The sequence below is a fragment of the Aquarana catesbeiana genome, linkage group LG04 (genome assembly GCF_042186555.1).
Source record: "Aquarana catesbeiana isolate 2022-GZ linkage group LG04, ASM4218655v1, whole genome shotgun sequence".
Classification (NCBI taxonomy): Eukaryota; Metazoa; Chordata; class Amphibia; order Anura; family Ranidae; genus Aquarana; species Aquarana catesbeiana.
The window spans coordinates 568,346,256-568,366,768 of NC_133327.1; the positions used below are offsets into that span (position 1 = coordinate 568,346,256).

The 20,513-nt window shown below is 39.0% G+C and overlaps 1 protein-coding gene across 2 annotated transcripts in view; it reads right to left on the minus strand.

Annotated features, from left to right (window-relative positions):
* Nucleotides 1-20,513, minus strand: part of ACOXL (acyl-CoA oxidase like) — a 513,410-nt gene that overhangs the window by 152,779 nt on the left and 340,118 nt on the right. For both annotated transcript variants that reach the window (XM_073628050.1, XM_073628051.1), the window contains exon 14: nt 14,919-15,028. In XM_073628050.1, coding sequence (XP_073484151.1) covers nt 14,919-15,028 — 110 coding nt within the window. The remainder of the gene's footprint in view (nt 1-14,918; nt 15,029-20,513) is intronic.

Genomic DNA, 20,513 nt, shown 5'->3' on the forward strand with positions numbered 1-20,513 from the left:
TTTTAGTTTTAAATAGCATATAAGTTAAATTAATGCATCCAATAGCTGTAATGATTTTTGGATCATACATTTAATAGCAAAACATTTTGCACAGTAAGCTTTACATCTATAGCATGTGTAAGAAAGTCAAAAGTCAACATTTTCAATAATGTTTAATAAAGCGAATGTAAAGGATCACCTTGTAAAACAACCCATTCAAAAAAATAAAATAGAAACTAAAGGCAAAACATTTTCTGCATAAGAGCAGATGGGAGGAGAAGCAGCAGCACACTGAGCTCCCTAGTGAATGGCTGTGTAGCGGGGGCGTGTCAAAATAAGTCTGATCACTGGAGAACAGGCTCTCGGTATAGTTAGAAAACTGACCACGATGTGCTCCCCTGCTTAGTGTGGTCAGTTTTTAATAGGAAAGCAGAGGGATTGTCAAGAACACCAGGGATTTCACACAAAGGAAGCAATACAAAGAACAGGAGACTTTCTCATACAAGTACATGGTTCCTGTGTTTTTCTCTCTCCTGGGGTGCGAACCACCAGGTCTCGCTGGATCTCACTTGGGTGCTATTAATATTGAAACTACACCTCTCCCCGGGGTAATGCAGTAGACATCACTGACTGATTTTAATAATTCCTTGGCTGCTGTATGCAAGTTCTAACTGTTGTCAACATAAGTAATTTGTCCTATATAAACATACACCCCTGAGGAAAGAATGAACTTCGGAAATAGTTGGGTGTTTTCCTTGCTCATTCTGCCATGGTGACCCCATCACGGCAGTCCAGGGAATATGTAGAACTGTATGCACCTTTGTTCCTTGCACTGTTGACTTTAATGTACACCAGCCATTTATTGTTGCTTCTTTTTTAATAATTTGTTCAATACAATTTGTACAGATTATTTTATATTCCGTTGATAATTTATCTCTTTATGATGATTGCATAGTATTATTTAGGTCGTTAAGTCCCTTTAGGTTTTTCTTTCTTGTTTGTTCCAAATTTGGGATGTGGGCCTAATCTATTTATCGACCGTACTTTCATCATCAATATTCTAGCTTACAGCGCTGAACCTTCAGAGCCTGCGCTGTAAACGGCAGCGCCCGTGTGTCATAGCGCCACCGGCCACTCATGTAGTTGGAGGCCACAACCTTCTTGGAAAGAAGACCTGGTAAAGATGGACGCCCTCTCAACGCGATGATGGAGGGCTTTGTTTTAAGGCAAGTCTCTCATAATGTGCTAATATGCGATGCATACTAAAACTTTATGACATTGCCTTGCAGGGGATTTTTTTTTTCTTTAACTGCGGTTTACTACCACTTTAATAAAGAAGTTCATTGTTAGGCTTACATACACTTTAATGGCTTTTAAAAAATTAGAACTCCTAGTTATTCTAGCTGATGGAATTTGCTACAAATGAATAGAATCCCAAATTTGTCTGCAGTATAGGTGCTTCCATTATGCTACAGCTATCTGCTTCTGGTTAAAGTGTAACAGTTTTTTCCCACATTTTTTACCCTATGGAAATTTATCCATCAGTTGTTTTGTATGCCAATAGCTACAGAATCTCACAAAAGTGAGTACACCCCTCACAATTTTGTAAATATGTTATTATATCTTTTCATGTGACAACACTGAAGAAATGACACTTTGCTACAATGTAAAGTAGTGAGTGTACAGCTTGTATAACAGTGTAAATTTGCTGTCCCCTCAAAATAACAACACAAATAACACAAAATTAGCAGAAGGAGCCCAAAGGGTGGCGCTAAAGAGCTGAAAAACCACGTAGTACGTCACTATGTTCGTGTTTGTTGGCTGACAATTCCTTGCCGTTTGTATGCAAGACAAAATCCAGGCACACGCCTTCAGACAAAAGTCCAAGGTTTTGTCCGCGGAAAATCTGTACGAGGCTTTACAGTCTCCGTGTATAGCCAAGCCCCACTGACATGTTTCACCTGAACTGGGCTAAAGCCTGGTACACTCCACTAGATTTTTTTTCATTCAACCCAGCGGGCTGAACGAAAAAAAATCACAGCTCAGATCGGAGCTGCTGTACTAATTGTTCAATGTTAGTACAGCGATCTCCCTGCTGTGCTATTGTGTTTTGAACTGCTGTCTTCTGTCAGACCAGCTGCCATACACACGGCCTGAATGTCAGCCAGATTTTAATTGAACCAGCCAATATCGCCTGATGTTCAGCCACTGTGTACTAGGCTTTAGTCAAAGAGATATATTTTTTAAAGCTTCATAATTTTGTATTTTTTATTTACCAACCCTTTGACTGAATAGGCAATTTTCCTGAAGAAACCCATGTCACAAGTGGGTGAAACATGTCGGTGTGTGCGCCTACACATGCCCTCTGCCGATAGCCAACCTGGGCTTTTCATCACTCTTTAGCCCTCATCCTATCTCCGCAAACTGGAAATCCACGAACAACCGAAAACTGGAAGTAAACAGCCAGGCGGCCCCATGCTGGTTTTGAGTGGATAACATCCTGTGCGTGTCACCAGGACTAGGAATACAGAGATTTGCATCCTGCACACCTGTGGACCCCTGCAAAGGACTCTGGATTCACCACCTTGTCGATTGAGGACCATCTAATGTCGTATAAACAGTGAGTCTCTTTTCAACTGGTATATCCAGCAAGCGATTACAGCCTGAACAGGCTCTGTGATTTGACTCAGCTGACTATATTTACCTATCCAACTTATGTGCGGTGCTATCTTTAATGTTTCATGGAAACATGGTGCTGAATAGCTGACAGGTTTATTGTGGATCTATTGTTTCTCCTTGACTCAAGTCGCATGCTTACATCACAGCATGCTGCATTTTACTATTCTACCATCTTTATGAATTACAGTGCTACACCCACAAATCAAACCTGTCTTGTTCACTAACTAGCAGGGATACTTTCTAGCCAGAATTGCATTTATTTGTCTGTGATGACCAATGCTTTTTTCAACACTGTAAAGACTTAATGCAGCAGCTCTATAGGCATATAGGGAGTCTGGAGATCCACGGTTAAGCACAATACGAATACTGACTTGTGCTACCAAGGTTTCCCGGAACTCACCTCACTTAACAGGTGTAAGCATTATATATTAAGTCACACTTAATAACTTGAGATGATTGACACGTGTGGATGACTGGGATATGGCTGAGCTCATGGGCATGCATGTTTAAGTGACAACGTTGTCAGTTTTTACCATGTGCAATTTCCTACTGTTTATGCTTTCCTTTCAATGATCAATATTTTTTTCTACTAATTGTTGTAATAATGTTATATCAGGTTAAACCACAGTTTGTTCCTTTTCCTTGACTGAAGGCAAGGGCACATTGGGTCCTATTCCCACTCCCTTTTTATTTAGAATTTTCCTGAAAAGGTGAAACTAGCCTTTAGGTAAGCCTGCTAGTCTCTAAAAAACATTTCTTACTAGGGGCTTTACTTCAGAACTAAGAACCTCCATCTGCCATCCCAGTTGGTGGGATTTGACCAAATTGCAGTAAACTCAGGCCCCAAGTTAGTAAAACCTGTTTGTGTCTCTAATTTTACTATACCTTAATACGCCCCACTTCCTCCTGCTCACCCAAACTGTTCTTATCTTCTAGATGTGTGAAATTAAAACAAATACACATCATAAAGATGAATAAATTGTTCTGTGTAAACTTTGTGCCATCATAAAGGAAGTTGTGAACAATATTCTCAATACCACCACCCAGTTTGCCCATAAAAGTAAAACAATAAAACAAGGAAGTAAAATAAAGTGCTAACAAACAGAAAAACTGCTGTGTACACAAAACTGAAAAGGAGAAAGATATACATAAGTCTAAATACTAACTTTCCTTATAAAACAAAATAACGTTATCTTCGCTATTCTGTGCAACAAGAATGTTGAATGTACAAAATCCCAAGAACACCAATGATTCATCGTAGATCAAAGATCAAGCTTAAATTTAGATTCACATTTAGAAAGAATATGAATATTCAAACATTCCAGGTAAAAAAAAAATGAGAGACATGCTCCTCCCCTTATATTGTTAGGGCAATCCACTTCCCCTCCCCTGTCTGCTGCAGGCTGCGGCTGATCATACTCCCACTCTTGACCTGCACCTCCCTTCTTTTGTTTCCCATCTCAACATGATCTTTCCCCTTCTCCATTATATAAGTTTCTGAAAAAAAAAAAAAAAGTTGCTCTCAGTATTTGGAGCTATGGTGGTAAAATACCAGAAGCTACAGTACCCTTGTTATGTACACTGGATATTGAATTATTCCAATTATGTTTTTTGCATCTCAACCAAGATGTAAAACGCTGCCTCTTGCCTTGGTGAAAACATCACATTGAATAGAAATGGAACTTGCAGGTGGTAAGTGTAAATTGTACTGCATACATTCATTATTTCCCTTCTTTGTAGAACTTTTTTTTTCCAATGTGTGCTTTCTAAAAAAAATAATTTAAGAAAATTTGCAAAAAAACAAACGAAAAAAAAAAAAAAAAAAATCTAAGGCACACTAAGTACTTTGCCCTAATCTGATCAAGGCCTGCCTATAGGAATACTTGCTAACAAAGCATTAACCCTTTGGTTAACATAACCTGCTCTCTTTTTATTATGTTTCAGTTTTTTTTTTACCAGTAAACAATTGCGAATTGTACAACATATATAAAAGTACAAAAAGAACAAGAAGATAGTTGCAGACAACAGACGGTATCTCAGTTTCACAAAAATACAATAACACAAAGTGTGCAGTAAAACAGGTGCAAGGTACTAATGTAACACAGCAATCAACATCCAGGGAAACATAATAATAATTTGGGCATCAGCAGGAGAGAGAGAGGAAAAAGGGAGGCAAGGAAGAGGAGGGAAATAGGGGAACAGGGAGGGGGAGAAAAAGCTGGGAGGGTGGAAGGGGAAAAAAAAGAAACAGATGTAGTCACTAAGTAGGCCTACAGTCAGGAACCCCTTTAGTGATTCCAAAAGGGACTGAAGTTAAATGGTAAGACCTTGTGAATCAACCCAACAGTTCCAAATCCTGTCAACCTTGAGAGCAATTCCTATGGGCATACGTTAGCTTTAAAGAGCCAGGGTTCCAGTAGCCTCCCTGGCGGTTTCCCGGAGTGTTGGATTTAAAATACAGGACCATTAGCGGTAACCCCGAGCCACACTCGAGATTGCATCGCAGGATCCTGGTGTGGCTTTACTTACCTTGTCCCCGGGATCCTGCGATGTCCCCCGCTGTGTCTGCGGGCTCTGTCCTTCTCCGAAGCCTCTCCGTGCCAGGCTCCGTTCCCTGCGAGCCGCGCGACACACGGGGGCGGAGCCTGGCGGCAAATTGAAAAAATTGTAAAAACGTAACACATACAGTACTGTAATCTTACAGATTACAGTACTGTATGAAATTATTTCACATCCCTTTTGTCCCCAGTGCTTTGTCCTATGCCCTGCATGCAGTTTTATGTTATATATACTGTTCTTTCTGCCTGGAAACTGGAGATTGTCCATAGCAACCAAAAAGTGTCCCTTTACATCAAAAGTGGCTTTAGACCAGCAAGAAAACAGCGATAGTAAATTAGAACACTTGCAGAATTGAGCGATAGTGAATCGTGGGGAAATGTATTTTATTATTATTATTTTAATTTTTTTTTAATTATTTATTTTTATTTATTATATTATAATTTATGTTTTTGTGTTTCAAACTTTATCATACCCGGGATATCTACTAGACTCTTGTTTGGACAGATTTAAGTGTGTTATTGTTAATAATTACAGACCTACAATATAAAACACCAAATTTCCATGCAAAATAATTGTACCGCTTTCAGCACCTAAAAACTGAAATAATCATACCGCCAGGGAGGTTAATAGCTGACTTCCAGCCACACACCGTAGGATGAGCAGGGGACTTCCTTTTCAGAATAATTTCTCTCTTCGTACGTAATAGGAAGAGTAAAATACAATCTTTCATGTTTAGTAGCTATCACACCCACAACAAGGTCCAAGAGCCACAAATCAGGATCCAACAGAAGAGAAAGATTACCCACTGTATTGACAGTGTCCATCACACCCCTCCAATAACTCTGTAACTTGGGTAATAGCCAAAAAACATAAAAGTAAGTACCTGTATGCAATGCAAAGCTAAAGCAAATATCCAAGGTTCCTGGATAGATAACAGATAAATGTTGTTGAGGGTATAATAAACCCGGTTGAGGAATTTTAATTTAAGAAACGGGTCCCTAGAAGAAATGATAGTTCTCAAAAATTAAAGAACACAGTCTTCCCAGACATCTTCTATCAGCGTAAAAATGTCCGCCTGCCATTTGTGATAAAGGGTAGTCATCTTTGGTAGGGTTAAGGGTGACAGTTGAGAATATAGCACTGATAACAGCTTGGAGAGATCCTCACAGGGCAACTTTGCCTCCAACAGGTCAGATTTCACAGAGGTAGGTCTAGGGAACTAGGCAGTAGTTGTGTGACGGAGTTGCAAAAACTGAAAAAACATATGGTTGGGTAATTGATAAGTAGCCCAAAGCGCAATACAGGGTAGTAAAGTTCCTTGTGGAAAAATGTGTTCAAGTAACCTAATTCTGTATCTGGCCCATAGGACAGGATTCAGGATAATTTCGAGATGGGAGAGGTTAGGATTGTCCCATTGGAGCATATGGGTGTATAGTACCACCTGTTGGTAATTTTGATTGTCACTTCATGGTGGCTAGTACAATGGGAGGCTTTAGCTATTAAGCTAAAGGCAGCACACCACAATGCTGGATTCAAGGAGGTGCCAAGGTCCGACTCCCACTTTAGCATGGGACTAGATTTGCTAAAGATACGTTTATCTTGTAGGGCACAATAGAAGAGCAAAATCCCCCCGTGGTCTATGTAAGGGTTGGATGAAAAAATCCCAGGTGCCTTCATTAGGTTGAAAAAGGATGGGGACAAAGAGCAACCCTTTCTAGTCCCATTAGAGATGGTGAATGAATTTCGTCACAACTTTAAGAGGAAGGGGTAAGAGCGAACAACAGGGACTTACTCCAATTAACCCAAGAACTGGAAAAAGAGCCGAATATATCAATAAGCACTAAAGCAGAGTGAAGAGAAGGGTTGGGGTCCCCGAGGTACAATAGGGTGTCATCAAAGTACTGATCGACAGCTTTGCCCATGGGTGTGTCATTGTCAGGATCAGTAAACAAATAACAGGGTAACTCTAAAGCCTCGCCAATGGTACTGTAGACATATGTAGACAAAGCAACACAGGGGCATAATCAGATATTCCTCTTGGAAGTAGGGAGATATCCTGAACCCGAGCGAGAACTAAAGGACTAGCATACATCAGATCTATCTGAGACATGGTCCTATGAGTGGAAAAGTGGCACGTATAGGCTCACACCTCAGGATGTTTCCAGCGGACACCTAGTCAGTTCTGAATCCGTAGTGTTTGGGCGCAACTTATCAATTGTAGGATTGGGGACCATATGTTTCTCACTTAGCCCCCTGTTCACACATGTGACGCTACTATGTTGCAATTTGAGGGCTTTTTTGCGTGTTTTTGGAGTGGCACCATTCATTTTCATGGGCTTTGCTCCAAAAATGCTAAAGAAGCTCATGTACCAAATTTTGCACATGTGGCAAGCATGTTTTGTAATATATGTTTTTGCTCATTTTTCGCATGTTTGTAAATAAAGGAACTGCAAGCACATTGTGCGTTTTAGCATGTTTTTAACATTTTTGTGCAGAAAAACTTGTTTCTGCCCACGTTTCTGCTATGCCCAAGTGTGAACGGGGCCCTACAGCTTTGAATGTTTGTGAAACACCCCCCCACACCATACATTTTTTGAAAGCACCAAGATGGTACTACTGATTTTGTACATCCTGTAACAGATGGACAAATGTTTATCAAAATTTTCTATAAAAATACACACAAAATATAATTAATGCAAAATGAATGGGCTGCTATAATGCAATGCATGGTATAGGGACATTGCCACGTTGCCTATTCTGGGAGAAATCACAGTGGCTAACTTTCCCAGTGATCCCCCACTGCTGCTTCCTCTGTCAGAGCCACTTTCACAATAGTCAGCTGATGTCTAGACCTCCATCTCTTTAACTACCTGTCTATCAATGCCGTTTATAAATGGCGGCTGGTAAAACAGGATTTTGCCTATGGATGATTACATATGGCTGATTGGGCCCAGGGCCAATCATTCATAGGTAATCGCTGCATATCCTAACATACAAATGGCTGCAGGCAGTGTCAGACTATCATTGCTTTGTATGGGGATCCACAGAAGTTTACAGTCTCCCCCAGTAATTTGTAGTCTTTCCCTAAACACATGCATGAGGCCTAATGCATATGTGGTAATATACTGCAACATGTACTGCACATACAGTATGTGAAGGGGCCTTATTGCTTCTTCTATTTACCATTACACTATATTTTAGTCCCTGAGACCCCATTCAGAATGCATCACAATGCATTTTAATGCACATTACTGCAACCTGAATTAACACATGCATCTAAAGCTAGTCATACATGGATCGCAATTCAGCAGGTAACAGCCAAATTTCAATCCATGTGTGGACACTGTCGTTTACAGAAGTTGATCTATTGATCGACTTCTGTTCAACCGCCCTAACGGATAAAAGTTGCTTGATCAGTCCTGCAGGCAATAGGCTGCAGTACTGATATGCGTATTCTGATAGCGGGGGAGTACCCCCACTGTCAGAATACAATAGTGCAATGGGGAAGATTCCCCCATCCAACTTGAATGTGTTGATGGGGTAATTAATTCTGTTTTATTCATTTGGCCAGCTTAAGTGTAGTCATTGCAGTGCTATTAATTGTGAATGGCACCCCAATACTATATAAAGTAGTGGACAATGCACCTACAATGCAGCACATCCAAATGCACATTCTGCATGTTGTAGTATGCTAAATTGAAAAAAAAAAAGGGTCAAGTGCATTTTTGGGTGCATGATAACAAGGCATGATAATGTGCAAGTGGTAATGCAATGGAATGCAGAAGTGTGAGGGCAGCCTACAATTTTTTTCAGGCTAGGTACACAGTTATCAGCATGCATGTCAACACAAGTTATGTCGCAACTCATCCCAGTTGTAATAGTGCAGAGCAGGTTTGTTTCACTTCTAAGAAAAAACAAACAAAAAAAAGCAATACAAAATTATGCTATATTTGACTTGCTTCTAAGTCGGAAGACACGGTACATGAATACTAAATTTTTGACAAATCCCAGTTGTAGACAAACTATGTCAATCAAATTCTATAAAAACACAAGATCCATGCCTTAATATGGTTTAAAGCTAAAGCTTTAAAAAAATAAAAATAAAGTATCCAGTGGTTAAATATATATATATAAAAAAACAAAGTAGTAAACTGAAATGAACCATGCTATTTACTGTGTGCTTTGCGGTGAGGCAGTGATATTTGCTCCTCTGTTTCTGAGAATATTTAATGAAATTTCACTTTATTTGCACAACAGTCTTCCATGTCTGCTCATTACAGCATTTCATATTCAATGACATTTTGCTAGGTATTGCAGTTTTAAATCTGAACTCCAAGCACATAAAACACCAAATGACACAGGTATGTGTTCAATAAAAATCCTTAAGTGTATTTAGCCTCGGTTCACACTATGAACCGCACATGAACTGCACCACATTCCTGTGTAATTCACATGCGATTCAGTGCAGTATGATTTAAGACTATTTATTTTGAATGGACTCTAATCAAACTGCATTTCACATTTTCAAGTCGTGCATGCACCAATTTTGAAATTGCACTGCAACTGGATCACGTGGTGCGATCTGGTGCAGGCAAACACACTTTGTTTGCGACCTGCGTTTGGGGTGTTATTAAGATTGCACTGATACCCGCTGCAGATCACAAGGTATGATTTGAATGTGGTGTGGGAAATGCGCACGGATTGCAGGTTTCCTGCACTGCACTTTAGTGTAAACCTAGGGGCTGTGAACAGCGCAATTACCCAAATTTGACTTGGTATCAGCCCCCTGCAATCCCCTCTATAGCAGAGCTCAGACAGAGAGAGAGAAGGAGCCAACTGATTGGGCTGACAGGAGGCGAAAGCAGAGTAATAGAGTGAGGAGGTCCCTAACCTGTGGCTTCTCCATAAGACCCCTTTCACACTGGGGCACTTTGCAGGTGCTACAGCGCTAAAAATAGCACCTGCAAAGCGCCCTGAAAGAGCCGCTCCTGTCTCTCCAATGTGAAAGCCTGAGGGCTTTCACACTGGAGCGGTGCGCTGGTAGAACGCTAAAAAAAGTCCTGCTAGCCGCATCTTTAGAGCGGTGAAGGAGCGGTGTATACACAATGGGCAGCACTGCTATACCGCCGGCAAAGCGCTGCTGCAGCAACCCTTTGAGGGTGGTTTTAACCCTTTCTCTGCTGGTTTTAACCCTTTCTCGGCCGCTAGCGGGGGTAAAAGCACCCCGCTATCGGTCAAATAACGCCGTGAAATTGACGGTAAAGCACCGCTAAAAATAGAGGCACTTTACCGCAATGCACCCACCGCCCCAGTGTGAAAGGGGCCTAACTGTTATACCACAAGCTGGAAGGACAAATCAAGTTGGAAAGTCAGGTCTCCCACCTGGCTTTACTGCGTGGCAGGACTGTGTAAAACCCAGTAATGAAAGGACAAAAATACATATGGCAGGTACAACTGTTCTTATATACTGCGTGCGTTTTAGCTACATATTTAGCTGTATGGAATTCAGACTTCAGGTTAGAGTCCCACAGGTAGTAAACAGGGAGCCTCTATGTTTCAGCCCACTGACGCGCAAACCTGAATTGTTGAGGTTGTTCAGTAAATGGCTTAGTACATATGGGGGTGATTGGTGAGTGGTGTGGCCCAATTGCTACATGTGATGTTTAGGCAGCTGCCTATTAATGACACTTAGTCCCCCCCACTGTGCCTACCTGTGGGCGGAAGGTTGAACCACTGGTAGAATGCAGCTCCGTACAACATGAAAGACAGGCACTCTTCTACATCCAGTGCCCATGTGAATTAAACCTAAGTGCTCACTAATGCTTTGCAGAAAGTCAGTAACTTATCAATAACCCTTGTGATTGCACCTACTATGTTTAGCGAATTCCACTATTTGTACAATCTAAAAAGCTTCTGCCCTGGTTCAGGAACAATTCTTTCGTAAGTCCTTTTTTTTTTTTTTTTTTTGGGAAAAGTGTTATCTTACTCTTGGCATATTCTCCAATACTTTCAGTTAACCTTTCTAAATTCAGTAATGATTCTATGGAAAATGATTACATTGTTACAAACTTTCAGATTTCACTGCTAATTGCGGCTTGCAATTAAAAATGTAATGATTCTGTAAAGTTATGTATATTTCTGAATATTCTCAGGATATAAATGTTGTATTCAGGATATTCAGAGGTCCATGCTTAATGTCAATTACAAGTATGTCCACAAATAAGTATGTTATTTTATGTCATCTATTAGCCTTTTCTGTGGTTTCAGTTATAGCTGAATAACTTAATTTGTATCTCTTTATAGTGTGACTGTTCATTTTCTTACTTTCAGTCTCATGACTATGAATCATAATGGTACTTTCAGGTATATTATGTTGGTAATTTCCTCTTTTCAGTGCTAAGGAAATGTCTGTACATGTCAAGCAAAATTATGGCTATTTTTGTTAGTTGTACAGAAGCCAGTACTATTCACTAAACAATTTATTTAGGCTTATTTGAGTATAGGTTCTTGTGTGACACCCCTATTCCATTCAAATGCAGAATAAGCTCTTATTTTATCAACAGCAAGGTCTTACATCTACAGGTACATTGGCTACTGTAGCTGCTATTATATCCAAATGGATACATTAGAATGGATAGACCTTCTAAATAATTAGATAAACAAGAGCAGTGTTTGGTAGGGGATGCTTCATGAGGGGATCAGCAGCGATGGAACTATTTCATAAAATTATAGATATTTTAATTATTACCCAGTTTAACAGGTGATCTATAAGCATCATTTCTTATGTAGATACTTGTGTTGAAAGTGCATTCTCATGTATCATCCCTTTTATATGGTAATTGTATAATATAACATACTGTATCCACCATGTGCTGCATGAAGACCTCAAACTGACCCTAAAAGGAGACCCAATTGTACTTGCACAATGCCCAGTGTTACCCCAGAACACAACTGAGTATTTTTAAATAGGAAAATTGCCTGCACTAATAAGGTCTTAGCCATTGTAAGTGTAGAAGATGCGTTATGGGTAGTTTAGCAGAAACAAGAATTTCATACATGATATATATACACACATATGCGCACATGTTAACATCACATTGTGTGAAACAAACTCAAAAAATTTAGCCAAAAAAAAAAAATGGCAGAGAAGGCAAAGCTCTTATACTGAACCTATCAAAAAAGTGAAAAAATGTACAGCGCTAACAAATAATATCAATGATATGAGGGTAATCAAAATAGCAAACATGTGAAATGTGATCTAATAACAAAAATGATGAAGTGAGAAATAAACTTGATAAAAAAAATAAATAAATAATATATATATATATATATATATATATATATATATATATATATATATATATATATATATATATATATATATACTCAAAAAATAGTGTCCATTTGTGATAATGGAGGACCACAGAGGGTCGTGGTAAGTCCGAAGAATATGTGATGCAATCCAAATGAGTGACAGTCACTGTAATCTTAAATAACAAAGTGAGTGATGAGTGACAAGGAGAATCCACCACCAGAAATACCAGTCTCTTACCGGAAAGATTGGACTTGTGCAAGCCTACACCTGACAAGCCAATCAAGCTTTTAGGGGTAACCAAGAGGCACCTATTCCTTGCATGTGCTGCAACCTCCAGGTGGGCATTCCAAATGATGGATTCAGCAGGATAGATGCAAACATCTCAAGGAGGCCCAGATCTGTACCAACAAGAATTGTGGATTTTGGAAGAATCCAGGAATATACGTGGCTTTTCAGCAGCGACTATAACAAATGGGTAGTGACAGTGACTGTCACTCATTTAGATTGGATCACATATTCTTGAGACTTACCATGACCCTCTGTGGTCCTCCATTATCACAAATGGACACTATTTTTTGAGTATTTGTCAATATATATTTTTAAATTTTTTTTATCAAGTTTTTTCTCACGTCATCATTTTTGTTATTAGATCACATTTCACATGTTTGATATTTTGATTACTGTACCCTTATATCATTGATATTATTTGTTAGCGCTGCACATTTTTTCACTTTTTTGATTGTTTCATTTTTATACTGTTGTGCTGGCCGCTTTATATTTTTTTGACAGCGCGGTATATCTAGTCTTCTAGTTCATATCTTATACTGAACCTGTTTCAACATGCATCAGTATTTCCTTTGTGTTGTTCCTGACACCTGTGCCTATCCCAATAGCCAGCATCCTTCAGAGACAATTTCAATAAAATTGTACAAAATAAATAACCAGATTCCATTTTTATTGTTCTGTGTAAAAGAGTTTAGTTGTTAAAGAAAAGGAATCCCCTTTTTAATAACTGTATTTTAAATTGTAGAGGAGATATGGCTCTAAAATTTCAATAAAGATATTATGCTGTGGATTGTAGGCTTGTGCATATGAAGACACGGCTTTTTTTAAGCCAGAATGTGGCGAAATACCACTTTGTTATTTATATTGTTTCATCCAAAAAGTTGCAAGAGAGTCCATCACCTTAGGCACTGGCCCTGTGCTTGTCACTCACTACTGTCAGTTGTAAACAGAGAAACTTTGCTTCTGTGTCTACAATTGACACCGCGCCTGTCTTGGCGGCTCCACAGAATATTCACTGCCCTCCCTCCCCTCCTCTGTCTCCCCGCAGCACTCTGCAATGCTCTTGCTCTAGTGCTGGCTGCAGAAAGAGCTCCAAGGTGCAGGTGGAGCATCTATACTGCTGCACTCTGTACGCAACACACTCCTGAACTTTGCACTCTGTATATAACGCACTCCTGAACTTTGCACTCTGTACATAACATACTTTCTGAAGCCTGCACTCTGTACGTAAATCTTTAAAACTGGAGAAAATCCCACGAGAAAGAAAGTAGAAATGTTGCCAGAATCAAACCTATCAGAATTCTTGTTAATTTTTCTTACATAAAACAAAAGGTGAAACCTCATTAGTTGCTGCTAACAACGCTTACACTTTTGTTTTCAATCTCTTCAAGTTAAAGACATACTGTCACTCTGGATTCCCCATCGCTACTTCCTCTGTTGTAGTCACCACTAAAATACCTGGTTTCAGAGCCTTAGGGGACAGTGATGTTACCCCTTCCATCATGTGCTAGTGCACAAGCTACAGAGTACATACAGTTAACTCACTATCAATCGCTAGGTTCAAGTACTACCTTATCAGAGGGGCCATGTGCTCCCCCATGCCTAAAAGCAATGGGTATTTTGCTCCCTGTCATTGAGGGAAGAGCAGGGTGATCACTGGATAGGTAATAGTGGGTCATGAGATGAGCTTTAGGGCCTTTTGTTCACTTAAGAACTGCTTCAATCCCTATTCAAGTCTACTATATAGAAGTGCAAAAAAAGGGGAAGCAGGAACACTACGCCTGCAACAAATTCGGAATGTTCTCAGAAGCATCTAAACTGATGTCAAAAGTATGCTGCACTTACATAGACCCTGAATAGGCAAAGTGACAGTGTCTCTTTAATAAATCAGCCCCTTGCTGTACCCACTCTCTAAAGGACCTCTAAGTTTGAACAGTGCCATGAGAGATAAAGGGTACTATAAAAATAGTAATAATATTATATAGAATATCAATACTTGTCAACATTTGCTAATCCACCTAACTGTTCTGGTGGTTTGTTGTGTTCATATATTTTAAGAAGATCGGGAAGTGTGTTATATTATAATATTTACAATCCCTACCTTGTTCTTAGCCGGTCACCAACAGAGCTGGTCCAATTTCTGAGGAGGCCAAAGACTGGACTTTCTTCATACTGTCTTGTATACTGTGCCAGGAGCTCCCTTACCACCACCTGTACAAGACAACAAAAACACAAGAGATTTTACATGAAATGTGGTTTTTGACATCACATATAGCACAGAGGCCAACAAAAATTGTCTCTGCTTCTGTACAGGTGGTATTATACTGTATTTATACACAATCACTGCATGCCCTGGCACATCAGTTGTGTAGGAGTCATTTTAACTATGCTCCCAAGATGAACACAGCCATGGCATACATACAGTATGCTATGGCCTGCATGCTCCAGTATCCAAAGATAAGCTTACTACGGTGTGCTGGGCCTAAAATAAAATTTTACTTCCTCTAACATTTTTGGGATCGATCAGACTGTTGTTGGTGATTTTATATGCATATCCCCTGTAGGAACAAAACTGAATGAAAGCATAATGATATCATTAGGCATAATTCCAGGCAGATGTAAAACGCAAATTAATGCAGTTCTGTAATCATTAAATCACTGGTATACAGAGAGTGTGGCTTTAATACATCTTACTAAAATTACTAGAGCAAAATTAGGGTTGAATGGCTCCTATAGGTTCCTGCAGTCTGTACCTCAAAATAAAACGAAAAAGTTGGGACTTTAAATGAGGTTAGACGGGGCTGTTCAAGTCTCCTCCTCCATCCCGGGCGATTGTACATAATAGAGAAAAGGATTGGCAGGACTTTGCATGAAGCACACGGGAGCAGCAAAAAATTAATTGAATAAAATTGCTTTTAATTGGTTCAAATTATCATAAATTTTCATATCAAAACATTTAATGCATTTTGCTATATATAAATATCTGTATATTTTATTACAATTCATTAGAACCAAATATTGCACATGAATAAACATTCCAACAAGGAGTTAGTATAGATTATAGAATAAATGAAATTAATGAGACATGATTATTTGGATGAGAATAACTATACAAATTATATCAATGAAAATACTACAAAAATGAGGTTGGAATAAAGAACAAATTAAAATGAAAAGGAACGACCATACAGAATATTTCATAAATGTATACACATCGGTGGTTGTTATGCATTAAATGTTTTGATATGAAAATTTATGATAATTTGAACCAATTAAAAGCAATTTTATTCAATTAATTTTTTGCTGCTCCCGTGTGCTTCATGCAAAGTCCCGCCAATCCTTTTCTCTATTATGAAGAATTTACAGTGTATAAAGCTATGACTGTTTTTGAGGTGAATGTAATTGAAAAAGTGGTAAATGACTAAAAGAGGAAAGGAGGAGGGAGGTGGAGATATGGGTATGGGTTATAATGGGGAATATTTTGATATTGATTATATAGATTTAAATCAGTTGGAGTGGGGAAATTAAGAAATGGAAGCTGAAATGAGAGGTGTTTATAGTTACACAGAATTGAGATTTTTGATGTTATCACTTCTCTTCTCTAATAGAAATGTGGCTCTTTTTTATGAAACTGGGGGGATTTGGGAGAGTTGGATTGGTCCTCATGCAGTTCTGATAATTTGAAACCAGAAGAAAGTAGAGCATTGAATAAATTAAAACGGATAGAGGATGTGGTAATAAGATCAAGTGATAAAGAAGTTAATGTGTTATTGATGCACGAAGACCAGAAAAAAAAAAAAAGAGGTGTTATGACTACTAGGGGATCAGAATAACTATGGTAGATTTGTAGGAAAGCCTTTCCCCAGATTGGTATGGGAATTGAATAAATGGTTGAAGGGAAGCGAAAGAGAGAGAGAGAGAGTGAGAGAGAGAGCGAGAGAGAGCGAGAGAGAGCGAGAGAGAGCGAGAGAGAGCGAGAGAGAGCGAGAGAGAGCGAGAGAGAGAGCGAGAGAGAGCGAGAGAGAGCGAGAGAGCTGAAGAATATGTTGGTTAGGGAATATACCATGCCAAGCGAATTCCAGAGATTCATAAAAAACCAAACAAGCCTCTGGGACTTCCGATTGTGTCCAGGGTGCAAGGTCCATTGGAAAAAGTGTGAAAATGTTTTGATGAAAAATTACAGCCAGTGCTAAGGGGACTGTGATCCTATGCGCAAGAAAAAAAAAGGTTATGGAGAAATTACAGCAAACAGAGACTAAGGAAAATTTCATACTAGTGGGACTGGATGTGGAAGGTTGTATACCTCCATCACACATGAGGTAGGATTGGAAGCTTGCAAAAATATGTTGGATAGAGTGTATAGGGATATGAAGAAAAAATGTGTGTTTAGTGCATTTTATCACATTTGTTTTGAATAATCACTTGTTTAATTTGATAGAAGCATTACGATCAAAAACAGGGCATGGCTACAGAGGCGGCATGTGCACCAGCAAATGCATGTATCCACTTAGATTGGTAAGAGGAGCGTATGTCTTTTTATCAGATAAAAATGGTGCACATTCCACTGTCTGGATGAGATATGTGGAGCTGTATAAGGTGCTGTTGGCATGGAGGGGGGAGGTACTGAAGTTGAGTTTGTTGAAAGAGTTAAAAATAAATAGTAATAATATTCTTTTCACTTGTATTTGTAGTCGAAATTGTATCCAGTTTTTAGACATGAAAATTTAAAGAGAGGGGGAAAAAATAGCTTTCAATGACCTTTTTGAAAACCATTGGAAGGGATGATTGGCAGTAATGATTGGCCAGTCACGATTGCAGAGACACTTTTCAAGAAGCAAGGCTATTTGGAAGCATCTGAAAGAATCTTTCAGAAAGATTCAAAAAGAAAGGAATAGGAATAAACAGGAATAAACAGGCAAGTATCGGGGAAAATTTTAGAATAGTGACACTGTTTAATGCTCAATGGAATATCATCAAAGAAATAATAATAATAAAAAAAAACACTGACATGTTTTGTTGCTGGATCCATGGATAAAAGAGACTGTAGGACCCTATGCAGCCCTTACCACTAAGAGAACATTGAATTTGCATGATATTGCAGGGAAAAAATAAATAATATCAGAAAAAGGAAGAATAAATGCAGTCTTAGGGGCATGTTTAAATGTGGGGCTACCTGATATGTAGGTATGTGAAGGTAGGGAATGAATTTTCAAATTGAAATAATTCCAAACAATATATAACTGATATCTTTATAAATTGTTCAACTTCTTGGGTAGTCTACTAACTAGCATGCCCCTTTGGTTTAAGATATACAGGGGAAAAAAAGACAAGTTTGAGGGTCTGGAATCCTTAAAAGGGTTAAAAGTTAAGGGAATTTTCAATCTAAATAAGCTTGATAAGAGGAAATTTTGATTGAGTATTATTGCAGAAGGAAAGTGCTCTGATCAACTCTTCATCTAAAGTGACTTAATCAAGAATTAAAATTGGGTATGTTCCTTTAGGCCTTGGAAATTAAAACTGTAATTAAAAACCTTGAAGGTTTTATAGGCTAGCTAATTTATTGAGGCTGTAGGAAGTGAAAGAGGATAGGTATCCAATAATAGTAATGAGAAGCTACCCTCCCTCTCGCAGTGCCAGGAGGAGATGGCAGTATAATGCGGCAATCTGTATGCCACTTGGAATGTGATCTGGATTGACTACCATGATAACTGTGCGTAATCCTGGTATGCTTTCAATAATATAAAAAGTGTAATTATGGAGTATGAGCAGAGCACATTATGCTTGGAATTAGGAGCCTGTTCATAGATTACCTTATTGCAGGAACATTGTTTAAACACGATCATGATAACAGTGTGTATAACCTCAGAGTGCTTCCAATAATGCATGAATTAAGGAGCATGATCATACTATGTTTGAAATGAAAAGCCTGTTTAGTGGACTGCATTGGAACATTGTTAAAAGAGGCCAAATAATTTTGTAATAGTTGTTTAACATCTGTTATGCTGAAAATGATGCATGGGAGGTTCTAATAAGTTAGCTGGAGGAATACAGAGGTGGTTTATTCACTAGATCAATTCCGCAAAGCCACCCTGCAGTGAATTATTGCATGATATTTATGGGAGATAATATGCGAGTTATATCTTTGTAGGGAATTAGAAGATATTGCCAGAATTAAAAGGGACATTCCAATTAAGAATGTTGTCTATATTTAACTACAATGTACTAATTTGTTATACTCCCATACAAGCCTGAGTGTGTGGATATGTTGATGAGAATCAATGGGCTTAGTATTTAAAGCGTTAACCACTTCAGCTCTCACACATGTTTACCCCCTATGGACCAGACCATAGCTTCACATTTCTGCTATATGTCTATTCATGAGAATATAATTTTGTAATTGCTTATGATACACGATTGATACATACAGTATCTCACAAAAGTGAGTACACCCCTCACATTTTTGTAAATATTTCATTATATCTTTTCATGTGACAACACTGAAGAAATGACACTTTGCTACAATGTAAAGTAGTGAGTGTACAGCTTATATAACAGTGTAAATTTGCAGTCCCCTCAAAATGACTCAACACACAGCCATTAATGTCTAAACTGCTGGCAACAAAAGTGAGCACACAGCTAAATGAAAATGTCCAAATTGGGCCCAATTAGCCATTTTCCCTCCCTCTGTGTCATGTGACTCATTAGTGTTACAAGGTCTCAGGTGTGAATGGGGAGCAGGTATGTTAAATTTGGTGTTATCGATCTCACTCTCTCATACTGGTCACTGGTAGTTCAACATGGCACCTCATGGCAAAGAACTCTCTGAGGATCTGAGAACTGTTGCTCTACATAAAGATGGCCTAGGTTATAAGAAGATTGCCAGGACCCTGAAACTGAGCTGCAGCATGGTGGCCAAGACCATAAAGCAGTTTAACAGGACAGGTTCCAATCAGAACAGGCCTCACCATGGTCGACAATAGAAGCTGAGTGCACTTGGTATACAGATTAGTCCTGTCAATTTAGGAAGGTGCTCCTAACGACAACTCGTTATGTGTATAAAAGACACCTGTCCACAGAATTTTTCTTCCATTCAAACCTCACCATCATGGTCAAGACCAAAGAGCTGATAAAGGACATCAGGGACAAGATTGTAGACCTGGACAAAGCTGAAATTGGCTACAAGACCATCAGAAAGAAACTTGGTGAGAAGGAGACAACTGTTGGAGCGATTATTCGCAAATGGAAGAAATATAAAATAACCATCAATCGCCCTCGGTCTAAAGCTCCATGAAAGTTTTCGCCTCATGGGGTAAGGATGATCATGAGAAAAGTGAGGGATCAGCCCAGAACTACAGGAGCTTGTGAATGATCTCAAGGCAGTCGGGACCACAGTCACCAAACAAACCATTGGTAACACAATAAACCGCCATGGATTGAAATCCTGTAGTGCCCACAAGATCCCCCACCCTTAAGAAGGCACATGTAAAGGCCCATCTGAAGTCTGTCAATGAACATCTAAATGATTCAGAGAAGGATTGGGAGAAAGTGCTGTGGTCAGATGAGACCAAAATTTAGCTATTTTGATTAACTTGACTTGCCATGTTTGGAGAAAGAAAAAATGCTGACTATGACCCTAAGAACACCATCCCTACAGTCAAGCACGGAGGTGGAAATATTATGCTTTGGGGCTATTTCT